This window comes from Curcuma longa, chromosome 11 (assembly GCF_044706935.1).
Source record: "Curcuma longa cultivar G26 ecotype Majalengka, Jawa Barat chromosome 11, ITB_CL_G26_1.1, whole genome shotgun sequence".
NCBI classification, from domain to species: Eukaryota; Viridiplantae; Streptophyta; class Magnoliopsida; order Zingiberales; family Zingiberaceae; genus Curcuma; species Curcuma longa.
Genome location: NC_133871.1, coordinates 18,870,036 through 18,882,989, shown reverse-complemented (window position 1 = coordinate 18,882,989; position 12,954 = coordinate 18,870,036). Strand labels below are relative to the sequence as shown.

The 12,954-nt window shown below is 38.3% G+C and overlaps 2 protein-coding genes across 2 annotated transcripts; one reads left to right on the top strand and one right to left on the bottom strand.

Annotated features, from left to right (window-relative positions):
• Positions 1 to 1,517: 1,517 nt before the first annotated feature.
• Positions 1,518 to 2,653, top strand: LOC141839544 (putative aquaporin TIP1-1). Its single transcript, XM_074727318.1, has 2 exons — positions 1,518 to 1,655; positions 1,730 to 2,653. The coding sequence occupies exons 1-2, from the start codon at positions 1,523 to 1,525 to the stop codon at positions 2,341 to 2,343; spliced, it is 747 nt and encodes a 248-aa protein (XP_074583419.1). The 5' UTR covers positions 1,518 to 1,522; the 3' UTR covers positions 2,344 to 2,653.
• Positions 2,654 to 8,361: 5,708 nt separating this feature from the next.
• Positions 8,362 to 9,453, bottom strand: LOC141841348 (uncharacterized). The gene is made up of 2 exons (XM_074729506.1): positions 9,329 to 9,453; positions 8,362 to 9,256 (listed from the first exon to the last, which is right to left on the bottom strand). Exons 1-2 carry the CDS (start codon positions 9,407 to 9,409, stop codon positions 8,600 to 8,602), a joined length of 738 nt encoding a protein of 245 aa, XP_074585607.1. The 5' UTR covers positions 9,410 to 9,453; the 3' UTR covers positions 8,362 to 8,599.
• Between the last annotated feature and the right edge of the window lie 3,501 nt (positions 9,454 to 12,954).

The window sequence follows — 12,954 nt, the reverse complement described above, 5'->3', positions numbered from 1 at the left end:
ATTTGACTATTAGTTAGTTAAGTATACATTTTAGAAATCGACTTTCAGATTGTAGTGAGGTAAAAGCCTTCTTGGTTATTATAACAACAACTATTTCTTTGGACAAAGTTTTTTTTTAAAAATCATGTACTTAACTAATTTTTTAGAAGTCTTAGTCTAAGATATGATGAGGTAACTTCAATTAGCTCCACTTAATTAAGCCGACCAAGTAAAGTATTTTTTACTTCACTTCACTTCACTTGACTATCTAGACTAAGCTTCGCTAATGTATATTATCATATCGTCCCACTCTAATACTACATTGAACAAGTATCAAGTAATTATTTATCCTTAATTAATCATTTTAAATTAAATGGAAATTTAAATATGATTGACATATTGTTTATATGCATAAATAATACAATATATACATGTATATTGTACTTACATATTATCACAAATATTGCCAAGCGAATTGCATGACAGAGTCGTGAGGAAAAGAAGATGGCTGAAAATTTTCGCATTTTATATTTTCTGTCAAGTAGGAGGAGCTCTGTTTTTTTAGTGTCTGATTCACAACAATATTAAATTAAATGTTCAAATAAAGACCTATTTATTTAGGCTCTGATATTCACAATAATATTAAATCTGTTGATTACTGGTCACATTCTCCCTCGACGATTTTAAGGATCAGTGAGTGGTATTTGGAGTTTAAGAAGGTCAACAATATTGGTGATCTGTGGAGTTTGATGGGTGCATGAGGATTGAAATGGACCCTGCTACCTGTTAAAAACAACTTTTCTTCATTTCAGCAAAGAAAAGTTGTTTTTAACAGGATCAGGACACCCTGTAAAAACAACTTTTCTTTTCTTCTTCTGCAACTTTTCTTTTTCTCCTGTAAAAAAAAAAAAATATTTAAGCAGAGAGAGAGAGAGAGATGTGGTATGTCAAATTTCTGAAGAGCTTCTTCTACAAATTAAGCTTCTATGAGCTCTAAGTTTGTTTATGTAGATAAATGAAATCTTCCAACTCGTTAGGCAAATTTAATTTGAAAGGTTGAATGACAAGTTACTAATGATAAATCCCCAGTCAGTCTAATGACAAGTTACTAATGGTTAGATAGAAGAAGGTTGATGTCTGTCTAAAACAATGCAGTAAGTAATTAATTGTAAAAGAAAGACTTGGTCCATGACTTTGCTAGCTAGCAATTTGCATTAAGTCAACAAATGAATGTAATGTACTTTTGATTAAATAAAAATACATAAGCACGTTAAGCACTATGTGATAAACAAATGGGCATATTCCGAAGTTGAGTGAAGAAAAGAAATTTAAATCTGCATGTTAATATTGAAATTGTAAACCCTAATTAAATATTTAATGATAGATTTGATTTTTGAATTATGCGATCGTGTTACCGGCTGTTCTCGGTTGTAGTGTGACCACACGTAGACAGAGAGAGCCGGTGGCTGGTGGAGTTCCTTCCTTTCCTTGTATCTCATAAGTCTCACTGACTTTGTCAGTAAAAAGGTAGAAGAGAGATAGCATGCCGATCCCTCGACTAGCAATCGGAACTCCGGCGGAGGTGACTCGCCCAGAAGCGCTCAGGGCGGCGCTCGCTGAGTTCTTCTCCACCTTTATCTTCGTCTTCGCCGGCCGCGGCTCCCTCATCGCCTTCGGTATGCACTTTCTCCCTCGCCCTATTCCTAATGCACACCACCCGTTTGCTAATATTCCCTACTGGCGGCTGCAGAGAAGATGACAGGTGGCTCGGTATCGACTCCGGAAGGACTCGTCTTGACGGCACTAGCGCACGCGTTCGCCCTATTCGCGGCCGTGTCGGCGGCTTTCAACGTCTCCGGCGGCCACGTGAACCCCGCGGTGACCTTTGGAGCCTTAATCGGCGGCCACATCACGCTTCCCCGTAGCATCCTCTACTGTATCGCGCAGCTCCTCGGCTCCTCTGCGGCCTGCGCCGTGCTTGGCTATTCCACCGGCGGCCTGGACGCAGCGACCTTCGCCCTCGCTGCGGGCATGAGCCGGTGGCGGGCGCTGGTGCTGGAGGCCGCGATGACCTTCGGGCTGGTGTACACGATGTACGCGACGGCGGCGGACGCGAAAAGGGGAGCGATTGCACCTCTCGCGATAGGGTTGGTAGTGGGCGCTAACATTCTGGCTGGCGGGGCCTTCGACGGCGCGGCGATGAACCCGGCGCTGGCGTTCGGGCCGGCGCTGGTAAGGTGGGCGTGGAAGGACCACGGCGTGTACTGGGCTGGGCCGCTTGCCGGCGGCGGCCTCGCTGGGTTCTTCTACGAGTACTTCTTCACTCCAAATACCTTCCGGCCGATCTCTTCCGTCAATTGCTGAGGTACCCCACAGACAACAGCACCAGAGGTATTGATTTGCCTGTACTAAGTTGAGCTATCACACACCGACTCCGAAGCCTCTACTGATTTTACAACTTCATCCCTGTTTATTACCAAACTGTGGAGGCCTATTTCATGTGTGTTTCTAGCCAGAACTGCTCGTGATGTGGCTGATTTATGATCCCTGTTAGTGTTATTCATCTTCAACTCCTCTATAACACAGGGGGACAGGAACTGCATGCATGTTGTTCTTTGTTTTCTTTCTTTTCGATGCTTTCCCTCTGCCTATAGATGGTGATGTTCTCTCTTTAGTTTTAGCCTCAGGATAGCTATTTTCTGCTTGTGATTGCATGTGTTAGCAACTCCTCTCGAAAGCTTCGCGTTGTACCAAGCGAAGGCAACACAAGCTCCAAAAATATAACTTTCCCGTATCATGCAAACAATGGCTTTGGCTCTACAATATGTGATTGCTCTCTCTTTAGTTATATCCTCACCGCGACTGATGGTACCCCGGTTAGCTCCTGAACAGTTGGGCTCATTTCTCAACCGAGCTGGTTTGCTTCCCGAACACTTCCAGCTCATTAGCATCTTTCCTCGAGCTCTTATTCTTCATCTAATGACGTCTTATGCGGATTTGAGAAAGTCACTTGGTAATTGCATCCCTGAGAATTCAACATTCATTTCATTTGGTCGTATATCGTATCATTTGGATTCGGGAAAGTTACTCGGGAGTTGCATCCTCGAGCATTGCCACATTCATCTAGTTGTGTATCATCCAGAACCAAGAAGACCATTCAGAATTGTCGCTCCCGAGCATGGCATAACGTTACGGAGCACTCGATGTTCGTCCAAGACCCATTTGGACTTGAGAGGCCTACTCGGCTTCAACTTTTGGTAATCTAGTATCCTAGCAAGTGTGGGTCATCTTATGTGGAGATTCTCATAGACATGGTTTAATGGTTGTCACTCTTTGATTCCCTAACCATCTCTCAGGTAGATAACTGACAGACATGGGGATGCTATGTGGAGTTTTAGTGCCCTAATTGTCTCTTAGACGGATAGTTGACGGACATATACTGTCTACGTGGAGATTCTACTCAACAGTTGTCTTCCCTTGACACCCTAACAACCTCTCAAATAGATAGATGGTGAGTAAATCACTTCTCAAAGGGGCTAGTTGGTGGACACGCAACATCCTACGTGAAGATTTCCTCTCGCTGACTATAAAACAACCGATGAAGGTAAGTTAAGATGTGATTTTCTTTTCATGCACGAAGACTATTCTTTTCTATTACGCCCTCACATAGACACTCTCTCATCTCCATGAGTCTCTTTTTTCAAATCGATTATAATTTGAGTCTTGGAGTGGCCGCGTCACTAATATCGATCAACCCTGACATATTTCGCTTTACAAGCTATCGGATCTCGGCCAATTAAGAGACCACCATAGCCTCGGCTCAAAATGCATTCGAGAGAGAAGAAGTCCGAACAAGTGAAAAGGGCATCAATCATCAACGACCATTAATTCATTAATTTCCTCAGTGTGATTGTTTGGGTGATTACTTCCTTGACCCTGAGACATGATTGAGTTGGTTAGTGCGGGACAGACTTGTTGAAGTGAACAAAGGTCGAATCTCGGCGAAGCTGAGGTAATGCCTTCTCCGTAACGGCCAACTGTAGTTTCTCGATTTACCTCTTCATAGATGGTCATAAGATTGATAGTGTAGAATCGCTGAAATGATGAATTTCACATTTTGCTAAAGGATGATCATCTTTTCAGATAAAACCTTAGCATAGTGCCCAAATGCAAGCATCACAAGATCCCAATTGATATGGAATATCATGAATATAATTAAAGACGAGCAGCCGTTCTGGAAATGTGCTGGATTGGGTTGGCAACTCATGATAGTGGCAAATGTTGTACACCTACACGACCTCCAAAGCTGTCCCTTTTTGCGTAGTTATGTATTCCTCCGCCTGTTTCTTTCTTTAATTTGTCCTATCCTGTTGATTTGCCGTAACATAAATTTATGGTGACATAATCATTTTAATATTTACGTAATTATTATATAGTTTATAACTAATTAATATTATCTCAACTGAATTGTGCGATGTCATTTCATATTTTTCACTTCCTAAAATTTAGTTTAATTTGGGCATGTTCACCTGCCCTTTCTGCTGCGGGAGAAGGAGCCCTCCATTCTCTGATTTACCAATGTGAGGACCGAGGAGAGAAAGTAAGAGGTAGGGCTATAAATTAATTAACTCAAGTTAAATTTTATGGTGTTTTTGATAAGGTAATCGAGCTTAATCAAATCTAAAATGAACCAAAATATTATTAAAGCTTGATTTTTTTTATTATGAACTTGATCTTGATTTAAATTTATTTTGAGCTTGATTCAAAGTTAACTTGAACTTAATTTAAATTTGACTTGAACTTGATTCGTTTAGATATTATCGAACTCTCAATTTAAGCTTATTTGATTGTTTAAAATTTTTACATTTTAAACTTATTTGATTGATTGTTGAGCTTGATAATATAAATTTAATTGTTCATTTTAAAAGTTTATTTATTTATTTAGCAGGTTAATAAAAGTTTTATTGATGAACATAATCCAATAATATTATTTACGAATATTATTCATGAACGTTAACAAATCGAACACATATATTTTGATCTTGTATTGAACGAATATAAACGAATTCTTATCGAATCAAATATTAAATTTATTCATAAACATTCGATTCTTTTACAACTCTAATAGGAGGAGGAAAGCGGATAAGCACATAAACCAACCAGTCACATTTGAATGAAACTGAATTAAATACTCTCTTCCATCTGTTTTTCTCTTCTTTTTTCTCCATTTTGATTCACCTGGAACTACACGCAGCCTGAATGCTCAAACAAGCCTGGTCTGTTTGAGATGTACCCTGGCCCATTTGGCTAACGAGTGATCCGTTTAAAAGCTCGAACGATAATAAAATTAAATTACAGAAACATTATATTGATGATGGATTATATATTTATATTCATGGAATAAAATGATGAAGTAATTAATTCTATAAAGTAGGGTTAAGATAGATAACAATAGAAATATCCTTCTTTTATATATATATATTTGATTTATATTTGGAAAAAAGAAAATAAAAAAATAATATCTATGTTCAACTAATTGCTTGATCAGCTCTGCAACTCCGACTGACTTAACATGACTATTTTCAATTGCCTATACAAAACAATTAGTTTGAACAACTTGATACTCGATCGGTTCAACTGACCTATCAAACTTGAGCAACTAACTATCGACCAAACAAGTTTTGTTAGTTCTTCAAGCCCATTTAACCTACTGGACTCCTCTAATTTTTATCTAGCCCGATTAACGTGCCCATCTTATTTGTTTGACCAATTTTGATTAATTTACTGCCATTTTATTCTTCAACGTGGAAATAGATAAGGAATATTTATTATTTTTGAAATAGACTAATAAATGATTATTTTTATAATTAAATGTACCCTAAAACATTTGTTTTTTTTCCTTCTATTTCTAAAGTAAAACAAAACAAATCAAAACATAGCAATCCAAGTCAGCAACTTGAATTTAATATTTAATATGTATGTATGTATATCCTAATTACATTGTCACAATCAAAAAGATACAATGCATGTGGCATCTTATTATCAAGTTATAATTCCATGGACATTGAGTTATGGTTAACTTGGAATGTGATCAATAAGCTTAATTATATATTGCTTGTCTCTTTCAACATGGAGATGAATGCATATATTTGCTCCCCATCAACATCATCATCATCATCATCATGTCAACGTAGAAAATTAAAATAAAGCATCCTTTTCGTAGTTTGGCACCAACATGACAGCCTATTCTTTATACCTTTACAATTTCTACAAATGCTACCAACCATGAAAAAAAATGAAAAGAAAGAGAGAGAGAGATCACTTTATCATCGACCTTCAGATTTTTTTATTTTGCCAAGGTTGGAAATAAACAAAAAAACAAAAAAGAGAGACTCTAATCTATATATAATATATTTCACAAATGTCCTCCACAGCTTTATTATTCAATAATCTAATAGGTTGAGGGGCAAAATGAAAATTTGCCGACGAACGCTGTTTCGAGGAAAGAAGGAACAGTACACGTCACAGCAGCTAGCTACCTGTACGCGCTCAAAGTAAGTGAGCAACTGACAGTTGTCTGACAAATATGTGGGCCCATTAGGAGCAACCAAGGACAAACATCCGGATCATCGGGCCCCGCTAGTGAAGAATTTTGATTGACTCATAATTTCCATTTTCCAATTTGCATGAGCCACTTGGGCTCGATAATTTATTTCTACAGCCAATTTATTGATTACTTTCTTTTTTTCCTTTTCTTTTCTTTTCTTTTCTAGATGGCGACACATACATACATACGCATTAGCAAATCAAGAGAGGGACATGCACTTGCTCTTCGATTCCCATTTTTCTTCTTGTTGAATTGTAAAAAATAATTTCATTACTATTCTCTAATGATGTCATTTGCCAACAAATATATATAAAATAAGAAATGAAATAAAATATCTATCGATCAATAAGCCATCATCAGCCTAATAAATCCAATTGGGTAGGGGAGGTAGGTTATCTAGGTGGTCAAATTGAGTTGACTAGGTATGTAAAATTAGGTCGGTCAATATGCTTAATTAGTTTGATTGACAATTAAGTTACTCTTGTTGGTATAATCAATTCGATAAATTAGATTAGTTAAATTAGTATGCTTGGATGGACTTGTCGATTTAGGTAAGTCAGTTTGTTCCGACAATCTGATCAGTCTGGATAGGCAGGCTAAATGTATATAGTAAGATCACTGAGACCAAACTACCCAATTATTGGTTGATCTTGAAAAAGATATATACATATGTATATCAAAAATAATTTATTTTCTAATAACAAAACCCTACAATTTTCTTTTACAAACAACTAATTATTTTTCTCACAGACAAATTAAAGGTCTAGAATTGGATCCAATTTGTTACGTTGAATCGTAGTTGTGATTTATTTGTTAATTTCTTGGATCAATATATATACTTCAAGTCAATTATAATTGCCTAACGAGTCTTGGAGGCTTCTGAAAATATTTCTAGTGTCTGAAAATTCTTTGGTGTTCTCTCACCTAACTCTAAAGTTGTTCTTTTGCTCGCCATGTGCAAGCAACTATTTTATTTCCACATTGGAAGAGAAGATTCATCCATTTCTTGGCTATTATAGCCAATAAAACACTTGTATAATTCATTATTTTCCTTCTGGGACGATCATAGAACGCAATATATCATGATTTTATTCACTGCTTGTAATTCACATAATGGCATCCAAATGGTTATTTATAACTATCGTTATAATGTAATTATATATATTATATATATATAGTTTATGATGATCACAATATTGATCACTGTTAATGCTTGATTTTCAATATCGTCACAAATATTGTAGTTTAAGAACCACAAGGGCGTGTCGGCTTGCTACTGGACTTATGTCATTCTGAGCGATGGATGTTCACATTCATTTTCTCACAAGAGGACTTTTAGTTCTCAGAATGCGAGTCAAATAGTAGAATGGTTTTGTCTATCATTAGTATAATAATGATATGCTAATGTGAAAAAGAATATATATAATCCTCTGAGAAAGGAAAAAAGTGGCAGATAAACAGTATAACAATGATATGGCCTTGAGGTTAAGGAAGTGATAAGATGTGGACACAGATGACCCTGTCAAAGTTGGTCTCTTTCTTTGCTTTTGAAGCAGCTTTAGTTGTTATCCTACTCTACTCACGGCTCATCTCATCATTGCATTGGATCCTGCCCGACAAATTAATTACTATCAACAGGATGCATCTTTATTTCCTTCGAATTACTTAGATTCTGCTGACACATTTGCTAAATTAATTATTTTGTTTCCGGAGTAAAAAATATCCATAAAATTAATTAACCTGTGAGTCATTGTGTTATTATTATTTGTGTGCTTTATAGCTGCAAAACTCAACTGCTTCCATTCATGCAACAAAACAAAGTGAGAAACACAGTGAATGAAGTGATGAACAAAGAGATCAGATAGATGTAAATACAGAGGAAGAGGAAGAGCAAGGAAGAGCAAGCGGGCGGGGAAACCATTTTTTTGGGTATACGTACAATTCGGTTAGAAATTATAGAGAACACCAGTCACCACACTGAAAAGAAACTAAAAAAACGGAGAGGGATTTCGATCACGCGGAGTTGTTGAAAGTAAAGGCGGCGTTTTGGAACTTGTTATTGCCGCTCTCCAGCGACGAAGACGACGGCGAGGAATTCCAAAACGAGGTCGGCGACGGAGACGGAGGCTGCGAAGCCTCCGGGTTGGAGGTCAAAGCCATGGTAACGGGTGGGATCTCGGCGGCGTGGAGGTCAGGCGGCGGGTGGCGCCACTGCGGCAGGGGCCCCGCCAAGAGCAGCGTCTGCAGCAGTGGCCCCGCCCCCATCACCGCCTCCACTAGCCGTCCCTTCTCCGGAAGTCCCCTCCTGGTCGCCGCGGCCTCCAATTCCGCCAGCGCTGGTGCCGGGGACGCTGCTGCTGGATTGCCGCTCTTGCCGTCGTCGATGTCCGCCGCAACCGCCTCGTCTACGGGAAGGAAGGTGGAGACGGGCGGCGGATGAGGGTGGTCGGCCTGGTGGTGTAGGAGGAGCAGGAGGAGGGCGTGGCGGGCCTCGTCGCGCTCTCGGGTGGCGGATTCGAGGAGGCGGGTGAGGCGGAGCGCCTGCGACTCCATCTTACGGAGCTCCTCTTGGGCGGTGGCGCGGGTGGACTCCAGCTCGAGGGTCGTGCGGAGGAGCGCCTGCTTCAGTTCCAGTTCATCCGCCGCTGCCGTGGCTCCACCGCCGTTGTCCTGCCGAGCCAACCATTAATGGCCAACATCTCTTTCGTCTCATGGATAGAAAGGAGTCGAATTGAGAGATACCTGAGCACGCCAAACGAAAGAGCACGGAGTGGCGCCGCCGAAACCGGAGATCGGCGGAGGGAAGCGGCGAATTTGGTCCATGCGAGTTGGTTTCGCGGCGAGGGAACTAGCAGATTTTGCTTCTCATTTCGAGTCACACTGGGTGTGTGTATATATATATATATATACACACACATAAACAAGCCCCAAAATTAAATCACAATTCATCACAGCTCTGGAAAGGGCCTTCAGACACTAATTTCGCATAAAACCCCCTTTCACTTTTAATTTTTACATGAAATATATATATACTAGACACTGAATAATAACATATTAAGAAACAAATGTTTCCCGAGGGGTTGGCACAGACAGACGGAACATGATAAGAATTGCAGAGAAGTATGAATTAATTATATATAACTTTATTGAAACATTTATCTCTGCATCGTCTTCTAATAGGCAGCAAATTAAATCTGCAAAGCTAATTATATATATATAGATCTTGGAAGAGTTCAATTATATCAGTGCTTCATGAAGAGAGTGAAGACGTAGATGGAGGCATTAGAATCAAATTTGATTTTAAAATCATTCTCATTTTTTTTGGAACCATTGTCCTCCTCATTCGATCCATCATTTTGATTTCTATCTATATCTTCTGAATCGTGTGCAGCAAGAGAATTGCCAATATACTTGGATGTAAGTTCTCTACAACTTGAATCTTCTTCTTTAACGCGACAGACAGGACCTGACTCATATTTCTCTGAACGATTTTCGATCAGGAAGTTCCTCACCAACTATCAACCATTTGAGAATTCAAGTTCAGGTCTTCCTCATCTTCAAGGTCATCTTCTTCTGAATATATCCTCACTGACACTGAATGTTTCACCATCAAAATCTACTTCTGCCATTTCTATTCCTTAATTTATCATATCCGTTGGGTTGTTTATCTAACTTATCCTGTCCATAATGCCTGCCATTTGTCCAGTACTGCAGTTACTCATGTACACTATCCATAAGACCTCTCTGTTCTTGCTGGATAACAAGTAGTCGACACAGAAATTAAAGAGTATTGTTTGATCAAACTGCAAAAGGAGGAGGAGACAGGAAATAAATAAATAAATACTATATATAATATTTTAAAAGTAAAAGTTTGACCGAATTGCTCCAGTCCTTGAGGTACCTGCTCCTTATTGAGATCTTTAATGCGGAATGATAACTTAATTGGGATTTGCTATTGTAAATTAAGCTGATCGAATTATTTAATTTCTGATGCTTTGATTCATTAACCATCTCAACTTTAATTCGTAACATTACTCCAAAGCAACAAAATAAGATATTTTCAGTTCCCTTAATTACTCTCATACCATATATGCCAATATATAGTTTAGAAGAAAACATACTCTCGATAACACAATTCCAATCTATAGTACGACTTAGAGAAACTTTACCACTGATATCGCAATGCCCCAACTGATCCTAACAAGAGATCTAAACAGGAATGTCGAAGGAGCGATCAGAGATGGATACAACAGGCCTGAAAGATCATTAATTCTTTAATGGGGATTAGCTACATGCATGTGCAAACGCACAGAGCAAGGCAACTACTCGCAGGCTATGCTTATCCTCGTTACATTATTTAATAAATATACAACACGAACACGTACATATATATATTTTTAATGTATAGTACAAGGTACAAACCTACGCACATGGACAACGTGGTAGCTAGCGCTGTGGAATTGTCTGTCGTCGATCGAGGAATCTACTTTTAAAATCTGAACAGTGATATCAGTCAATAAATTAAAGAACACGATCGGACTGTGATCGATGGACGTATCAACTCTCGTTTGTATGTATTTGCAGATGACAAGAGATGTGTTGCACAAACGAATTAAGGTGCTTTATCGAGATAGCTAGCTCAATGTACTTGCAACTTAATTGCTACTCACTGTATTAATTTAAAGGAAATTAAATAAGATTGGATTGGATGGCTGTCTGCAGTCTGCAGTCTGCAACTGGGGTCGACAGGACAGCAAGAAATAATCGATCGACTTGCCGACAGAGGAGCTGAGGATATGCATTAAATAATTAATAACTCGTATTATTTTTTTCTTTCTACATTTGTACTCGGATGGCACTAGAGCTCTAGGTCATTTGGAACATATGCTTTCGTTCATCCGATCGAACTTTTTACATGTGTAACACTCTTTGTGTGTCTTTCATTACTAAAAATTTACTCTTAATTCTTTAATTTGCCTTTAATTATAATGGATCAAGCAATAGGAACTACTTTACCCCATGGGATAACTAAATATATATGGTCTTTATCATCATTTTCAATCTTCCTCTAATATTGCAATCCTCATTGGTGAACGAACAAATAAATCGATTTGATATACTACAACTTAGTCATCCCTCTCTATAGTTTGTCTAGAAAATCATTAGTCATTATGGTTAGTACTCCGTCAATTGTAGTTTTTTGATTTACTTCTTCACAGATGATTGTGGAGTTGATCGTGTGGGACCGACCGTGTAAGACCGTTAAAGTGATGAATTTTATCTTTTACTGAAATTATAATAAAATAAAAATAATATATTTACATATTGTTATCGCAACAATATATTTTTCACAATATATTGTCGTCTTACATATACCAACCAGATAATTATATATTTCTTAACTAGTATAAATTTTTATGAGTGTTTTTTTATTGCAATATATAATTTCCTCATATATCCTTCCCTTCATAGAATGGTGACACCTTCTTGATACAACCACAAATTGCTTTAAACTTGCTACCCTAACCAACTACATGGAGGGATGACATTTGAGGTGGTACTCCATCTTTGTCGGCCGGCCTTTAGAGCTTCTCATGCTAATTCAATCAACACGTTATCTATGATTTCATCTAATTAAGTCATAACTTTTTTTACCCTTAAATTGATTCTTCTCTCATTTATAAGTGTAACATTAGCACTATATTTTTATTTACGTGGATAATATTTTAATAATCAAGGGATCAACGCTCTCCACCTTCTTAATTAGGAATCTTTTATTAAGATCTAAAGAATATTCTTTTTTAGCAATAAGCTTCTTCTACATTTACAAGGGTATTTTCTCTCTCAAAATAAATATATTTTCGAGCTTTGAGTTAAAATGGATAGTAAACACTTATCTCTCCACCAATTTCTTTCTAAAGTAGCTAGCTTATTGCAATCAAGATAATCTATTTAAATTGATGAATTCATAATTACAACAAAAATAGTAAAAAAAAAAATGAAATCTGCAGTGCCTAATTAATCTCTGGATTTTACAAGTCTGGGACTCCTGTGGTTGCCTGTCATTCCGCACGCTGCGGCGCTGGGACCAAGCCGAGCAATTGGTTCCCGTTCCCATCCATAAAATCTCTCTGTCCACCAGCTAATACTATACTTCTGTCGGATTGATGATTGATGGACAACTTATCCACTTGAACTCTACTGCGGCAAGATGGACATTGCGATTGACGGCCTGCTCTAAGCCATAAAATCCATCAATCTTCCTCTTCGAATTGATGGAGAACTAATCCACTGAACGCTAGCTACTGCGGATGGGACATCGATTTAGTGTATCGAGACACCAATAATGGGGATGCTGCACCTTACGG